At 37.3% G+C, this 12667-nt stretch overlaps 1 protein-coding gene across 2 annotated transcripts in view; it reads left to right on the forward strand.

The window, feature by feature from the left end:
* Positions 1–12163, forward strand: part of LOC140162979 (adenylyl cyclase-associated protein 2-like) — a 38847-nt gene extending 26684 nt beyond the window's left edge. For both annotated transcript variants that reach the window (XM_072186305.1, XM_072186304.1), the window contains exons 7-13: positions 219–324; positions 1203–1386; positions 3059–3270; positions 4180–4300; positions 8348–8430; positions 10719–10862; positions 11841–12163. In XM_072186305.1, the coding sequence (XP_072042406.1) occupies positions 219–324; positions 1203–1386; positions 3059–3270; positions 4180–4300; positions 8348–8430; positions 10719–10862; positions 11841–11921 (931 nt within the window). In that variant the 3' untranslated portion in view covers positions 11922–12163. The remainder of the gene's footprint in view (positions 1–218; positions 325–1202; positions 1387–3058; positions 3271–4179; positions 4301–8347; positions 8431–10718; positions 10863–11840) is intronic.
* The last annotated feature ends 504 nt before the right edge of the window (positions 12164–12667 follow it).

Consider the following 12667-nt stretch of genomic DNA (forward strand, 5'->3'; position numbering starts at 1 on the left):
CCTTGGAAATTATTTCTGTTACTTCATAATTTGTTTTGAATCGAAAAAAAGGGAAATATTGATTACTTTATTAGTTTTACCATTTTTGCCGGCAAAAAACATGGTTAAAACAATGTTTTTTTCATCTGCGGCAAAAACATGCAGACTGTGATTGCTACAGTGTTATAATTCAATATACGAGACAAATATGTAACAATTTGGTGTCTTATTATTTACAGAGATAAGAAGCATGTTGATTGGTCAAGGGCTTTCTTGAAACTCTTGAGTGATTTGGAGGCATATGTGATGCAGCATCACACAACTGGTGTACAGTGGAATAGTAAGGTAGGTATATGGGTTCAATTGCAATTATTATTTATAGGTTAATAAATATGCGTATCACTTGTTGGGAGTGAAATTGTACAAAATGATACATGCATACTCAGTACAAGTGCATTATTTCCTACAATTTCTCTCCCAACAAGTGATACACATTTATTAACCTGTTTCATACACAAGAATTTTTTTTTATTATTTTCACTATTTTTATAACAAAATTGTCACTAAATATGTTGGAAAATACGCAAGAAAAAATGAATGCGTCCAAAAGCACTACACGTGGTATGCAGAGTGCAGGCCTGTGCATTATACACTATGGTCTACGACAGAATTAAAAGAGTAATTGGCATCTGACATCACTGTCAATCAAACTCCCCACCACATTTGATTGGACAATCGTGTATTTCAAAATCAGGAGTGCGTTGGCATGGTTGGATTGGCTTCCGTGTTACTCACGCACAGTCGCACACGCTGGCGTACATCGCAAAGTGTACACGGTGTCACGCTATGTCAAGCTGTGTTATTCAATTAAAAATTCCAGGTAAACATGATGTTGCTGGGAGGGGGAAACCTATGTGAAAATTAAGTGGGCCCTTGTATCAAAACTTTTGTACAAAATTGGATATGGAATCAAAACCAGTGTCTGCAAATGAGAAGTAATTCTTCTATAAAATGCTTGCTGTGTTGTAAATATATTTGAAATCAGAGTGAACATATAGGGTTTTTTCTCGTAGGACTGTAATTTGCACTGTTAAAGGTTTTGAAACTTGAGGCCAAGTTTTCACATTACAATGTTTTATACATGTCAGGGGCCATTACTGTGTTTTAAGGAAATTTTTGTTTACATTTATATAGAACTACAATATTTTGCCATTTCCATCTAGGGCAAGGATGCTGTAGCTGCAGCCCCACCCCCAGCACCAGCAGGAGGTGCACCACCACCCCCACCACCAGGCCCTCCACCCCCACCCGTAGAACCAGCAGCTGGTGGTGGTGATGATGACAAAAACAGAATGGCTCAGGCGGCGTTGTTTAGCGAGATCAATAGGGGCGAGGGCGTCACTTCTCGTAAGTATTTTTATACATTAGGGCTCTTGATTTTTTCCCGTTTCAGTTTCTTGATCTTCTGGTGTTGTCTCCCATGCATGTTATTGATTTCATTCAGATTCAATGATTATATTTCTTGTATAAGAAGTAAGGATAGTAATGCCATATTTGCCTTAAAGCCTGACTAACTTTTGACACCTGATCCTCAAGGGAAGCGATTAAAATCACAAGACCATTGCATCTGATCCAAAACCTTCCATATCCAGGATTCTGGCTAACTTGCGTTTTGCGCGATTTCGCTCATTTTGGTGACATTTCATGCATGAAATTTGCATTTTGAAGAAGCAAAGGGGTTTTCTGGCGCACAACATTTTTGGGACCGACAGTTATTGTTATCCATGCCAAATACCAGTTACATGTGCTCAAAACAATGTGTGGTCTAGCAAGATCGATCTCACTAAATCGCACCTAGAGCGTGGTGTAACAAGATCAATCTCGCTATTAAACCACACCTAGTGAGTGGTCTAGAGAGATCACAAAACCGGAAATCAGATGGCCAGGTTCGGCATCTTTGGGGAAAAACCCTTGCTCACATGATTGTCACGGTTGTTTATCAATTTGATCGTATGATCGGAGTAAAAAATCTTCAAAACAAAGAGGAAAAAACAAACAAATGCAACTATACAACAAGAATTGTGTTCAGCAGATGTCCAATTCATTCAAGTGGAATACCATTTGATGAATTCTGCATTGAGTGTGCAGGTAATATATGCTATTTTAGGTTGCAGAATTCGTCACCATTGTCAATCACTTAAAACCCCTTACACCTTTAAGAAAACCAATTCTTTAGAGAATCAAGGGGGTTAAGGTTTTTTTTTTCAAACCCAATGGGAATCGTGTGCATCTAAATGAAGTAGAAAGGAGCCTTAGACGAATCGCTTGTGTTTAAGTTACTACCTCAATCAATACCTAATAAAATAAACCCACTATTCGTGCAATACCTATCTGATATTTTTATAACTTTTGGGCTCCCAAAATGGGAAACTGACTCACAGAGACCACACATTTATCTCTCTTAATTTCACAGGTGCCTCTGATTGGTTAATTACAAGGTATAATCATCTGAAAACCAATCAAAATAGAGCTTTTGTAGATCTCTTAGCAATTTTAAGCTTAATCCCTTTGGTTCTACTGACTGTTCTTACCATATCTCTGATTGGCTCATCGACGATCAATATATGATTATAAACCTCTTTGTATCCAATCAAAATAGTTCTTAGAGGCTGACAATTCAATAGTGGTTGATATCAATCTGCATTGTCAGGAGGTATGCCTGTTTGGTAGTGATTTATTTAAAAGACCATATTTTATCATATTTTCTTCGCCACTTCAGATCTTAAGAAAGTCACACCAGATATGCAGACCCAGAAGAACCCAACACTTCGTGCATGACAAATAGTTCCTTGATTTAAAACGTTAATATTGTGAACTTGTAATTGACGGAAATATGTTGATATAGATGTGTCCCGGCTTAATTTACCGTTTAAAAGCTCTAAAAAGTTTTGGCCGATAACTTTTCACCCGGACCTGTAACGGCCTGGCCTGCTATTTTTTGAGGTATATTTATAACACTGTCAGGAGGTATGCCTGTTTGGTAGTGATTTATTTAATCATATTTTCTTCGCGACTCCAGATCTAAAGAAAGTCACACCAGATATGCAGACCCACAAGAACCCAACACTTCGTGCAGCTGGAGCTGTTGGTGCGAGCGCACCTAAGACGCTGTCTGGACCCAAGCCGTACAAGGCACCAACTACAACATCCAAAGTATCCGCACCCGCTGCCAAGAAGGTTGCACCAAAGAAAACACCTAAGACAGAACTGGAAGGCAAGAAGTGGGCTGTGGTAAGTTTGATGTTATGTTTTGTTTACTTGTATGTTTGTTTGGTTGTTTACAAGTGAAATTTCAATTATAGAACTGATAATGAATATTCGTATCTTAAGAAGCCTGACCACTGGCCAGACTTTGAGAAATCAAACTTTTGGGTCTAATCTCTCTGGGTAATTCATGATAACTGTTATTTTATTAAAACTTGCTTTTTGTATTAAAACTTGGATGATGTATATTCATGGCAATTCTAAAGAACTTACATCAAACGAGTACCGACTCATATGGGGTGCTGAAGAAGTGTCGCTAGCAGAGTGTACTACAACATGTAAGCAATCAGCAATGCATACAGTGTGTGTTGCTGTGTGATGTACATTTACACAAACATATGTTCCAGCATAAGCGATTGCAGAGTAATAGCGGCTTGCGTAGTTTTACCTACTGCTGAATTGACTGGCTAGTCCCATATTCAAGGTCCCTATTATTATCTGAAAATACTGTGTTTCCTCGAATAAACGCCCCCGGCGGCGTTGCATGTTCCAAATGGAGGGGGCGTTTATTAGAGGTCATTTTTAGCACGACAATTCCCGTTAAAATCAGTAGGTAAGCTTAAAACTCACACTAAAATGACAAACTCTGAACTAGAAACACTGACTTTTGGTTCACTTCCGGGTTTCTGATGCAGAATTTTGCCAATTATTGCTGCTATTATCGACAATGTGAGCAACTTGGTAAGCTTACAAGATAGCATGGAAATTTCGGCATTTTTGAAACATCTTGGTTGAAAAAGTGGTGGGGGCATTTATTTGAGGGGGCGACTATTCGAGGAAATACGGTAATCAATAATTCTGCCCGCATGTTGCGGAGAATGGTAGCATTATATTGTATCTTCCTTTAATATTTTGTGTGTTATTTATTCTTTGTAGGAATTCCATGAAGGTAATCGTGACCTAGTAGTTGAAGGTAACATGAAGCAGACTGTGTACATCTACCAGTGCAAGGAATGTACCATTCAAGTCAAAGGGAAGGTTAACTCTATCACACTGGGTAAGACTGTAACCCCATCGGTAATACTGTCTTTTGTACAGTGCCCCTGATTGGTTAATTACATGATTTGCTCAACTGAGTAGCCAATCAATATAAGGCTTTTAGATCTCACAGTAATTTTTATATATGCCTACCAGTGCAAGGAATGTACCATTCAAGTCAAAGGGAAGGTTAACTCTATCACACTGGGTAAGACTGTAACCCCCATCGGTAATACTGTCTTTTGTACAGTGCCCCTGATTGGTTAATTACATGATTTGCTCAACTGAGTAACCAATCAAAATCAGGCTTTTAGATCTCACAGTAATTTTATATATGCCTACCAGTGCAAGGAATGTACCATTCAAGTCAAAGGGAAGATTAACTCTATCACACTGGGTAAGACTGTAACCCCATCGGTAATACTGTCTTTTGTACAGAGCTCCTGATTGGTTAATTACATGCAGGGGTCGTATTTAAGGAGTTTGCGCGTCCAGGGACTCCTTATTTTTTGATTTTGCCTATTTTGGACTCCTTAAATCACAAGTTGAAAGTGACCAAAGGGTCAGATAAAAACTGTATGGACTCCTTAATTTCACGATGCACGAAGGCATAAATCATCAATTAAAAATAAAAAAATAAAAAGATCAGTAAGTCTTTTGAATCACCATAGGCCAGCAACACTAATAATTACACTGGAATATTTGACAAGTTCTGAAGTTTAGAATTTCGGACAGATGGACTCCTTAAATTCTCATCAGACCCCTTAAATGTTGGTTTTGCAGGTACCAAAGGGTCCAGAAAAATTAAATCGGACCCCTTGTTTTTTTGTGCTCGCGCTACCCCTGATTACATGATTTGCTCAACTGAGTAGCCAATCAAAATAAGACTTTTAGATCTCTCAGTAATTTTATATACATCTATCAGTGCAAGGAATGTACCGTTCAAGTCAAAGGAAAGGTTAACTCTATCACACTGGGTAAGACTGTAACCCCATCGGTAATACTGTCTTTTGTACAGAGCTCCTGATTGGTTAATTACATGATTTGCTCAACTGAGTAGCCAATCAAAATAAGGCTTTTAAATCTCACAGTAATTTTATATATGCCTACCAGTGCAAGGAATGTACCATTCAAGTCAAAGGGAAGATTAACTCTATCACACTGGGTAAGACTGTAACCCCATCGGTAATACTGTCTTTTGTACAGTGCCCCTGATTGGTTGATTACATGATTTAATCATCTGAGTAACCAATCAAAATAAGGCTTTTAGATCTCACAGTAATTTTATATATGCCTACCAGTGCATGGAATGTACCATTCAAGTCAAAGGAAAGGTTAACTCTATCACACTGGGTAAGACTGTAACCCCATCGGTAATACTGTCTTTTGTACAGAGCTCCTGATTGGTTAATTACATGATTTGCTCAACTGAGTAGCCAATCAAAATAAGGCTTTTAAATCTCACAGTAATTTTTATATATGCCTACCAGTGCAAGGAATGTACCGTTCAAGTCAAAGGAAAGGTTAACTCTATCACACTGGGTAAGACTGTAACCCCATCGGTAATACTGTCTTTTGTACAGAGCTCCTGATTGGTTAATTACATGATTTGCTCAACTGAGTAGCCAATCAAAATAAGGCTTTTAAATCTCACAGTAATTTTATATATGCCTACCAGTGCAAGGAATGTACCATTCAAGTCAAAGGAAGATTAACTCTATCACACTGGGTAAGACTGTAACCCGATCGGTAATACTGTCTTTTGTACAGTGCCCCTGATTGGTTAATTACATGATTTGCTCAACTGAGTAGCCAATCAAAATAAGGCTTTTAGATCTCACAGTAATTTTATATATGCCTACCAGTGCAAGGAATGTACCATTCAAGTCAAAGGAAAGGTTAACTCTATCACACTGGGTAAGACTGTAACCCCATCGGTAATACTGTCTTTTGTACAGAGCTCCTGATTGGTTAATTACATGATTTGCTCAACTGAGTAGCCAATCAAAATAAGGCTTTTAAATCTCACAGTAATTTTATATATGCCTACCAGTGCAAGGAATGTACCATTCAAGTCAAAGGGAAGATTAACTCTATCACACTGGGTAAGACTGTAACCCGATCGGTAATACTGTCTTTTGTACAGTGCCCCTGATTGGTTAATTACATGATTTGCTCAACTGAGTAGCCAATCAATATAAGGCTTTTAGATCTCACAGTAATTTTATATATGCCTATCAGTGCAAGGAATGTACTATTCAAGTCAAAGGAAAGATCAAATTTATCACGCTGGGTAAGACTTTTAATACTTTCAGTGCCCGTGATTGGTTAATTACATGATTTAATCATCTGAGTAACCAATCAAAATAAGGCTTTTAGATCTCTCAGCCATTTTTAGCTTAATCCCTTTAAACTCTACTGACTTTTCATACCATACCTTCAATTGGGTCAATACATGATACAAAATAATGCTTTTGCATGAAAAAGGGAAGGAAATTTAATGAAAAATCCTTGCAAAGGGTGCATTTGAAGAATGATCATGACATTGCTGGGCTGGAAAAGCTCATGTAATTTGAAAATTCAAATGCAAAACCTCTTATGTAAAAAGTGGCCCCAAAATCTCCTTTACCTCATTATGTGCAATTTTGGTCAAATTCTCTTTTTTGTGTGAAAATATCCCTACACACCTTAATTGTAAACAGTTTAACAGTGTTTTGTAGTCACAAAAAAAGCAATTTTCACAATAAGTCGAGCTCATCTGTACATAAATTTGTCGCCAAACCATGCAACAATCAGGAATTAATTGTAATGCTGAATTGGTTTATTAGGTCCAATAAAGTAAAAACAAGAAATCCTATTTTGTATTCTCTAAATATCAATACGTAGGAAAGTACATGTACACTGTACAAGCATGGATCAAACTTGGGCGAAGAAAAAAAAAGATAATAGATTACCGTATATGTGTATCATCTGAACTACCATATTTTTTGGGAGGGAAACAAATACAGGGTGTCCCAAAAAAAAGAGGCCCCACATTGCGCCCTCTTTTTCTCCTATTTCTGAAATGTTGATTAAATATATTTTGGTATGTAAAGAAACCTTGAATCGTTAGCTTTAATAAACCAAAACAATTATTTCAATCGGCTCACAACTTTTGAAGATATGCCCTTTTGAATAAAAGTACCCGTTTTTCACTCTGTCCACGGATATCAAACAGAGTGGTTGGGATGGCTCATGCTGTGGAGTGGCCTGCACGTTCACCAGACCTCACACCACTTGATTTTTTTCCTTTGTGGCAAAATCCAAGATATTTGCAAACGTATTACTGAATGCATTTGCAAGTATTCGGAGCACAAGTATGGTACGCAACGCAATTGATGCAATGAGGACCAGGGCTGAAACCTGTATTCGCCAAGGAGGCAACCAGGTAGAGAGCAGAGCAGCACAGTAAACTCATTTAAAAAGAACCAACGACAAACCAAACAGCCTTTTATGGCTACCTTTTATCCTAAAAAGAGAAATGACTTATGATGTAAATAAAAAAAAGAAAGCAAGAAACATAATAAAACAAAAAGGCATAAAAAATAAGTAATTGCAAGTAAAGCAAAAGAAGTCCCATTCGGCATCCATTTTACCTACAAATTAATGACACTATGAACAAAATCCATTGCCCATAAACCCACCAGTAAAGCCCATTCCATAAATAAAGTTATTTTATAAAGTTATCATTGAGGAATGTTTGATATTCATGCATGGTATGTGTACTCCTTTTTAATCTTTGATTTGAAGTAGCCAAACCTTCTCCGTGGACAGAGTGAAAAACGGGTACATTTCTTTAAAAGAGTATATCTTCAAAAGTTGTAAGCTGATTGGTATAATTGTTTTGGTTTATTAATGCTAACAACTTAAGGTTTCTTTACATACCAAAATATATTTAATCAATATTTCAGCAATAGGAGAAAAAGAGGGCGCAATGTGGGACCTCTTTTTTTTGGGACACCCTGTATGTAGGGTCTGGAAAACCACCTTCATAGTCCATTTTGGGTGTATTTTTTTCCTATTTTAGATAACTGCAAGAAGACAGCAGTAGTATTTGAGGATGTATTAGGCACTGTTGACTTCATCAATTGCCAGAGTGTGCAAGCCCAGGTAAGAACTGAACTGTCTAATGTGTATTTCTATCACTGTCTCCTTGGTAACCAATCTGCAGGGGAAAGTGTAATGCAAGCATCATTCAGAGGTTTTTTACACATTTAGCGTGATGCGTCAAGTAATCATGTCTTGCTGACTATACAGATGAGATGAGATGCAAGGGTGAAAATAAGTGGGAGACAGGAGCCGTTTAGCCCCCAGAAACCCTAAAATGGCCCCTGCACCTTTGTTCCATAACCATTAAGGTAGAGGACATTTTTTGTTTTTGCTATAGCCCCCGAATGAAATGTATTTAATTATGTTTGTACTCACTCAGGTAGCATTGTGTGTGAATTTTACATCCGGACTAGAGGCTATTCTTTTTTTATGGCCATTTTAGTGTCTAAAATGGCCCAAAATGAGGGTTTTTCAATATTGCCGTCCATTTCTAATCGTCACTCCCATAGGCTTTACATGTAAAATAAAAAGGCTCGTAAAAATTTAATAGCCTCTAGTTCGGATGTAAAATTTCGATGGTTCTCCTGCGGCTTACAGTTTTAAGCCGCAACACGCCGATGAATTGATATAGTATATCCATATCACTGGTTGCGAATTCGCTAGTAGTTATGGGCATCGACTTCGCAACATCGTGCCATCTTCTTGCTCTGCGGTTTGTCATTCATTACTCAAAACCTTTATATTAATGTTTATTGTAGTACTTACTTGAGTTTAATAACCGTAAGTAATTTGTGGATCAGTCGATATAATCCGTCATTCATCAATGCGCTTAAGGATAACGTTGTCAAGTGTTATAAGCCGGTTGCGAGACATGCAGGAGTTGGTTCGATGAAGCCGATGAACGTGTGACTGAACATGGCCTTTTATCGGGCAGACACACATCTTGTTAGTGCATATCGCAACTGTATTATATTTCTCAGCATAGTTGCATCGGCGTGGGTCTGCGGCTTGGGCACCGGGGCCTAATCACTAGCGATATATGCATTTGGATTTTGTCACACACTGCGATTGCTAGTATGATAACCCCCGTAACAATTTATCCTGCTTGATAATTCTCATAATATCCATATCATACTATAGGGTCCACAACTTATAAGTTCCCCCCCTAATAAAAAAAAAAAAATTAACAAAATGCAAACGTTTAAAAAGGTATGGATAGCCTTATTTGTTTTACACAAATGGACCGAATTATAGCGTCACACGTCGTTGCGTTCAGTCACAATGGCTCATTATGTAAAAAAAGAGACCATTTTAAACAGTGTTAAAAGTTGTATCTGAGTCCATAGGAGTCAACTCTCAAACAATACAGTCGGTCAGGTATATTCATGTGTTTGTTAAAGAAAACATGACTGCTATGGACTCAGATGCAACTTTTAAAACAGCCTCTTTTGTCACATAATTAACCATTGTGACTGAACACAATGATGTGTGATGCTAAAAATTGGTCCACATGTGTAAAACAAATAGGGCTATACATATCTTTTTAAATTTTTACATTTCGTAAAATATTTTTCGATTTATTTAAAAAAGTATTAGGGGGGAACTTATAAGTTGTGGACCCTATAGTATGATATGGTTATTATGAGAATTATCAAGCAGGATAAATTGACTCAATTGGTCATAACCCATTTTATTACACTCAGCCAGAGAGCCCAGGAAGGTTATGACCAACTGAGTCAACATGATAACAATGGGTGTTCATTGGGTGCTACTTATATTTCAGACAAAATGTCTGTGGCAGGTCTGGATGTGCTTGATGTACCTTGCCTTTTCTTGCCATTCCTCACCAAACTTGCCCAGGATCAGAGCAAGACTTAATTTTAGTTATTTCAACTTGCCATTCATGGCCTTTTCAGTTAAAAACAAACCCGCAGTGATATATAGTGCGCTACGCACAGGCACAACGCCTAGACGTTGATCCACAAGCCTCAGCACACTTTACAGGTTGTCGCTGACCACTACTGCCCACATCATTTCATAAAACATTTAACAACAACACAGGGACTTTGCAGCTCGAAGAGCGCACACCCTAGACATACCATCGCAACCAGGATCAGCTCCCTGAGTTTTGTACGGGTTACAACGAGACAATTAACAGGAAGTTTCTTGTCCAGGGGAAAATGGGTTTCTAGTCAGTTGAATCATGGTGAATATGGAATCAAAAGCTCACATATATTCAAAGCAGATAGTATGCACTCTTAAATAAAATAATAATAAAAAGCAACACAATGCAGCTATGGCAGCAGCAAGTAAGCTATTATTTTTCCTTCATCTTTCTGCTGATCTAGGTTACTGGTAAGGTGCCAATAGTAAGCATTGACAAGACTGATGGTTTCCAGATGTACTTCAGCAAGGATTCCTTGGAATGCCAGGTGGTCTCTGCCAAGTCGTCTGAGATGAACATTTCGATACCTAATGCTGATGGAGAATATGTAAGTACACATATCTTCTTGAGTATAAGGATTATACAGTATAAGGATTGAGCCATATTTGACTGATTAACATTAATATTTGAGAATGTTTTGGGTTGCAGAAGCGGTGCTTCTAGCTCTCCTCATAATAGGCCTTTAAGAAATTGATCAATTTCGCAAAAAAGTTTTATTCCACAAGAATTATAGTTCTTGTCTAATTAGCTATTTTTGTATTTTTTCTTGACAAAAACCAAGTGAATTTTTACTCACTACAATTTTTCGTCCTACACATTGGAGTACTTCATTAGTATTTAACCTAAAGAGTACTGGCTCAAAATTGTCCTGTGTGTAACGCTATGGTAGAGGCTAATCTGTATAAATAAGATGTTAACTCCATGAGAACTACCTGCTGATTGGATAAAAAGAAGTTTCCATTATCAACTGGACCAATCAGCAACATTGTTAGAATAATTTCACCGTGCAAAAAAATTGGGGTGAATTATTTGCAAAGCTCCATTCTGATTGGTGATTAAAGTAAAGATTTCACGTAATTGACCAATCAGGCAATGTTAGATCGGCATGTAGTGCTCAGGGGGTTAATAATGATAATCCACCATTTAGGTTTGCCGCTCATGGAAGGCAATATTAATTAGTATTCTACTGACATTTTTTGACAAGATTCCAAAATTTGGATCAAGTTTGCTGGGCACATAGTGAAATTATGCATATGTACACTATTTTGCCTTCCATGCGCGACACACAAACATGGCGGAGTTGGTACTCTTAGTACAACCTCATTGGATATGATTGATATGGCCATCTGATCAACTTTCCCAGGACTGCCGGTTTCCGCTACTCTTTAGCCTCTCTTCCAATATGAGTAAAAATTCACTTTTTTCAAGCAAAAATACAAAAATGTTTATTTTGATCAACAAAACTAATGGATCTATTCAACGATACTTATGCCTTGTTTTCATGTCATTTTTCTCCTTTGTACAGTCCGAGTACCCAGTACCAGAGCAATATAAGACAATATGGGACGGCAAGAAACTAGTGACAGAATGTACAGAGAGTGTCTAATTATGGAAATAATTTTGATAATAAATTTGCCCAGGATGATTTGTGGTATTTTGGTGGGTAACACAGGCTTTTATAAACTCAGCTTGAGTAGAGTAAAGAACTTATTTGCTGTCGTAGTGTGGCGGCAAAATTGATTGTTGCCAATTAGGTCAACTGGTTCACACTATCTGTGTTCGGAACCACAATCAAAATGATCACAACACAAAGTCAATTTTCAAGGTTTTTGCAGTAAGCCTGTATTACCCCACAAATATATCGAGAATCTATGCCTCACGAATATGTAAATATAATAATGTTTAACACCAAGTGTAGCTAAGAAATTTTCTGCACAACAAAACAAAACATTTTAGTCAAAAACAACCATTATCTTATAGAACATTTATAAGGAATATTATTATATCCCAAGAAAAGTATGTATGTGAGATTTTAAGTTATGAATTATGAGAAATGATCAGAATTTTAATTTTATTATTTTTATTTCATTTTGCTCTTAAATGACATTTCAAACGATTTTGGAAAAATTGGCTAACATATAAGATGACTATTTAAGTTTCAATCATGTTTCACCCTTCATTACCGTTTAACAACGATGCGTCTGCATCATCTGTGTGGTTTACTTTGTGAGGGCAGCGTTATGCTACCTGAGCGAAGTTAACCATGCAGACACACCGGACATGAATTGTTAAAAGGTGATAAACAATGGTGAAACATGATTGAATCCCTTGTAACAAAGAAAACAAGCTACA

This window comes from Amphiura filiformis, chromosome 10 (assembly GCF_039555335.1).
Source record: "Amphiura filiformis chromosome 10, Afil_fr2py, whole genome shotgun sequence".
In the NCBI taxonomy this organism is placed as follows: Eukaryota; Metazoa; Echinodermata; class Ophiuroidea; order Amphilepidida; family Amphiuridae; genus Amphiura; species Amphiura filiformis.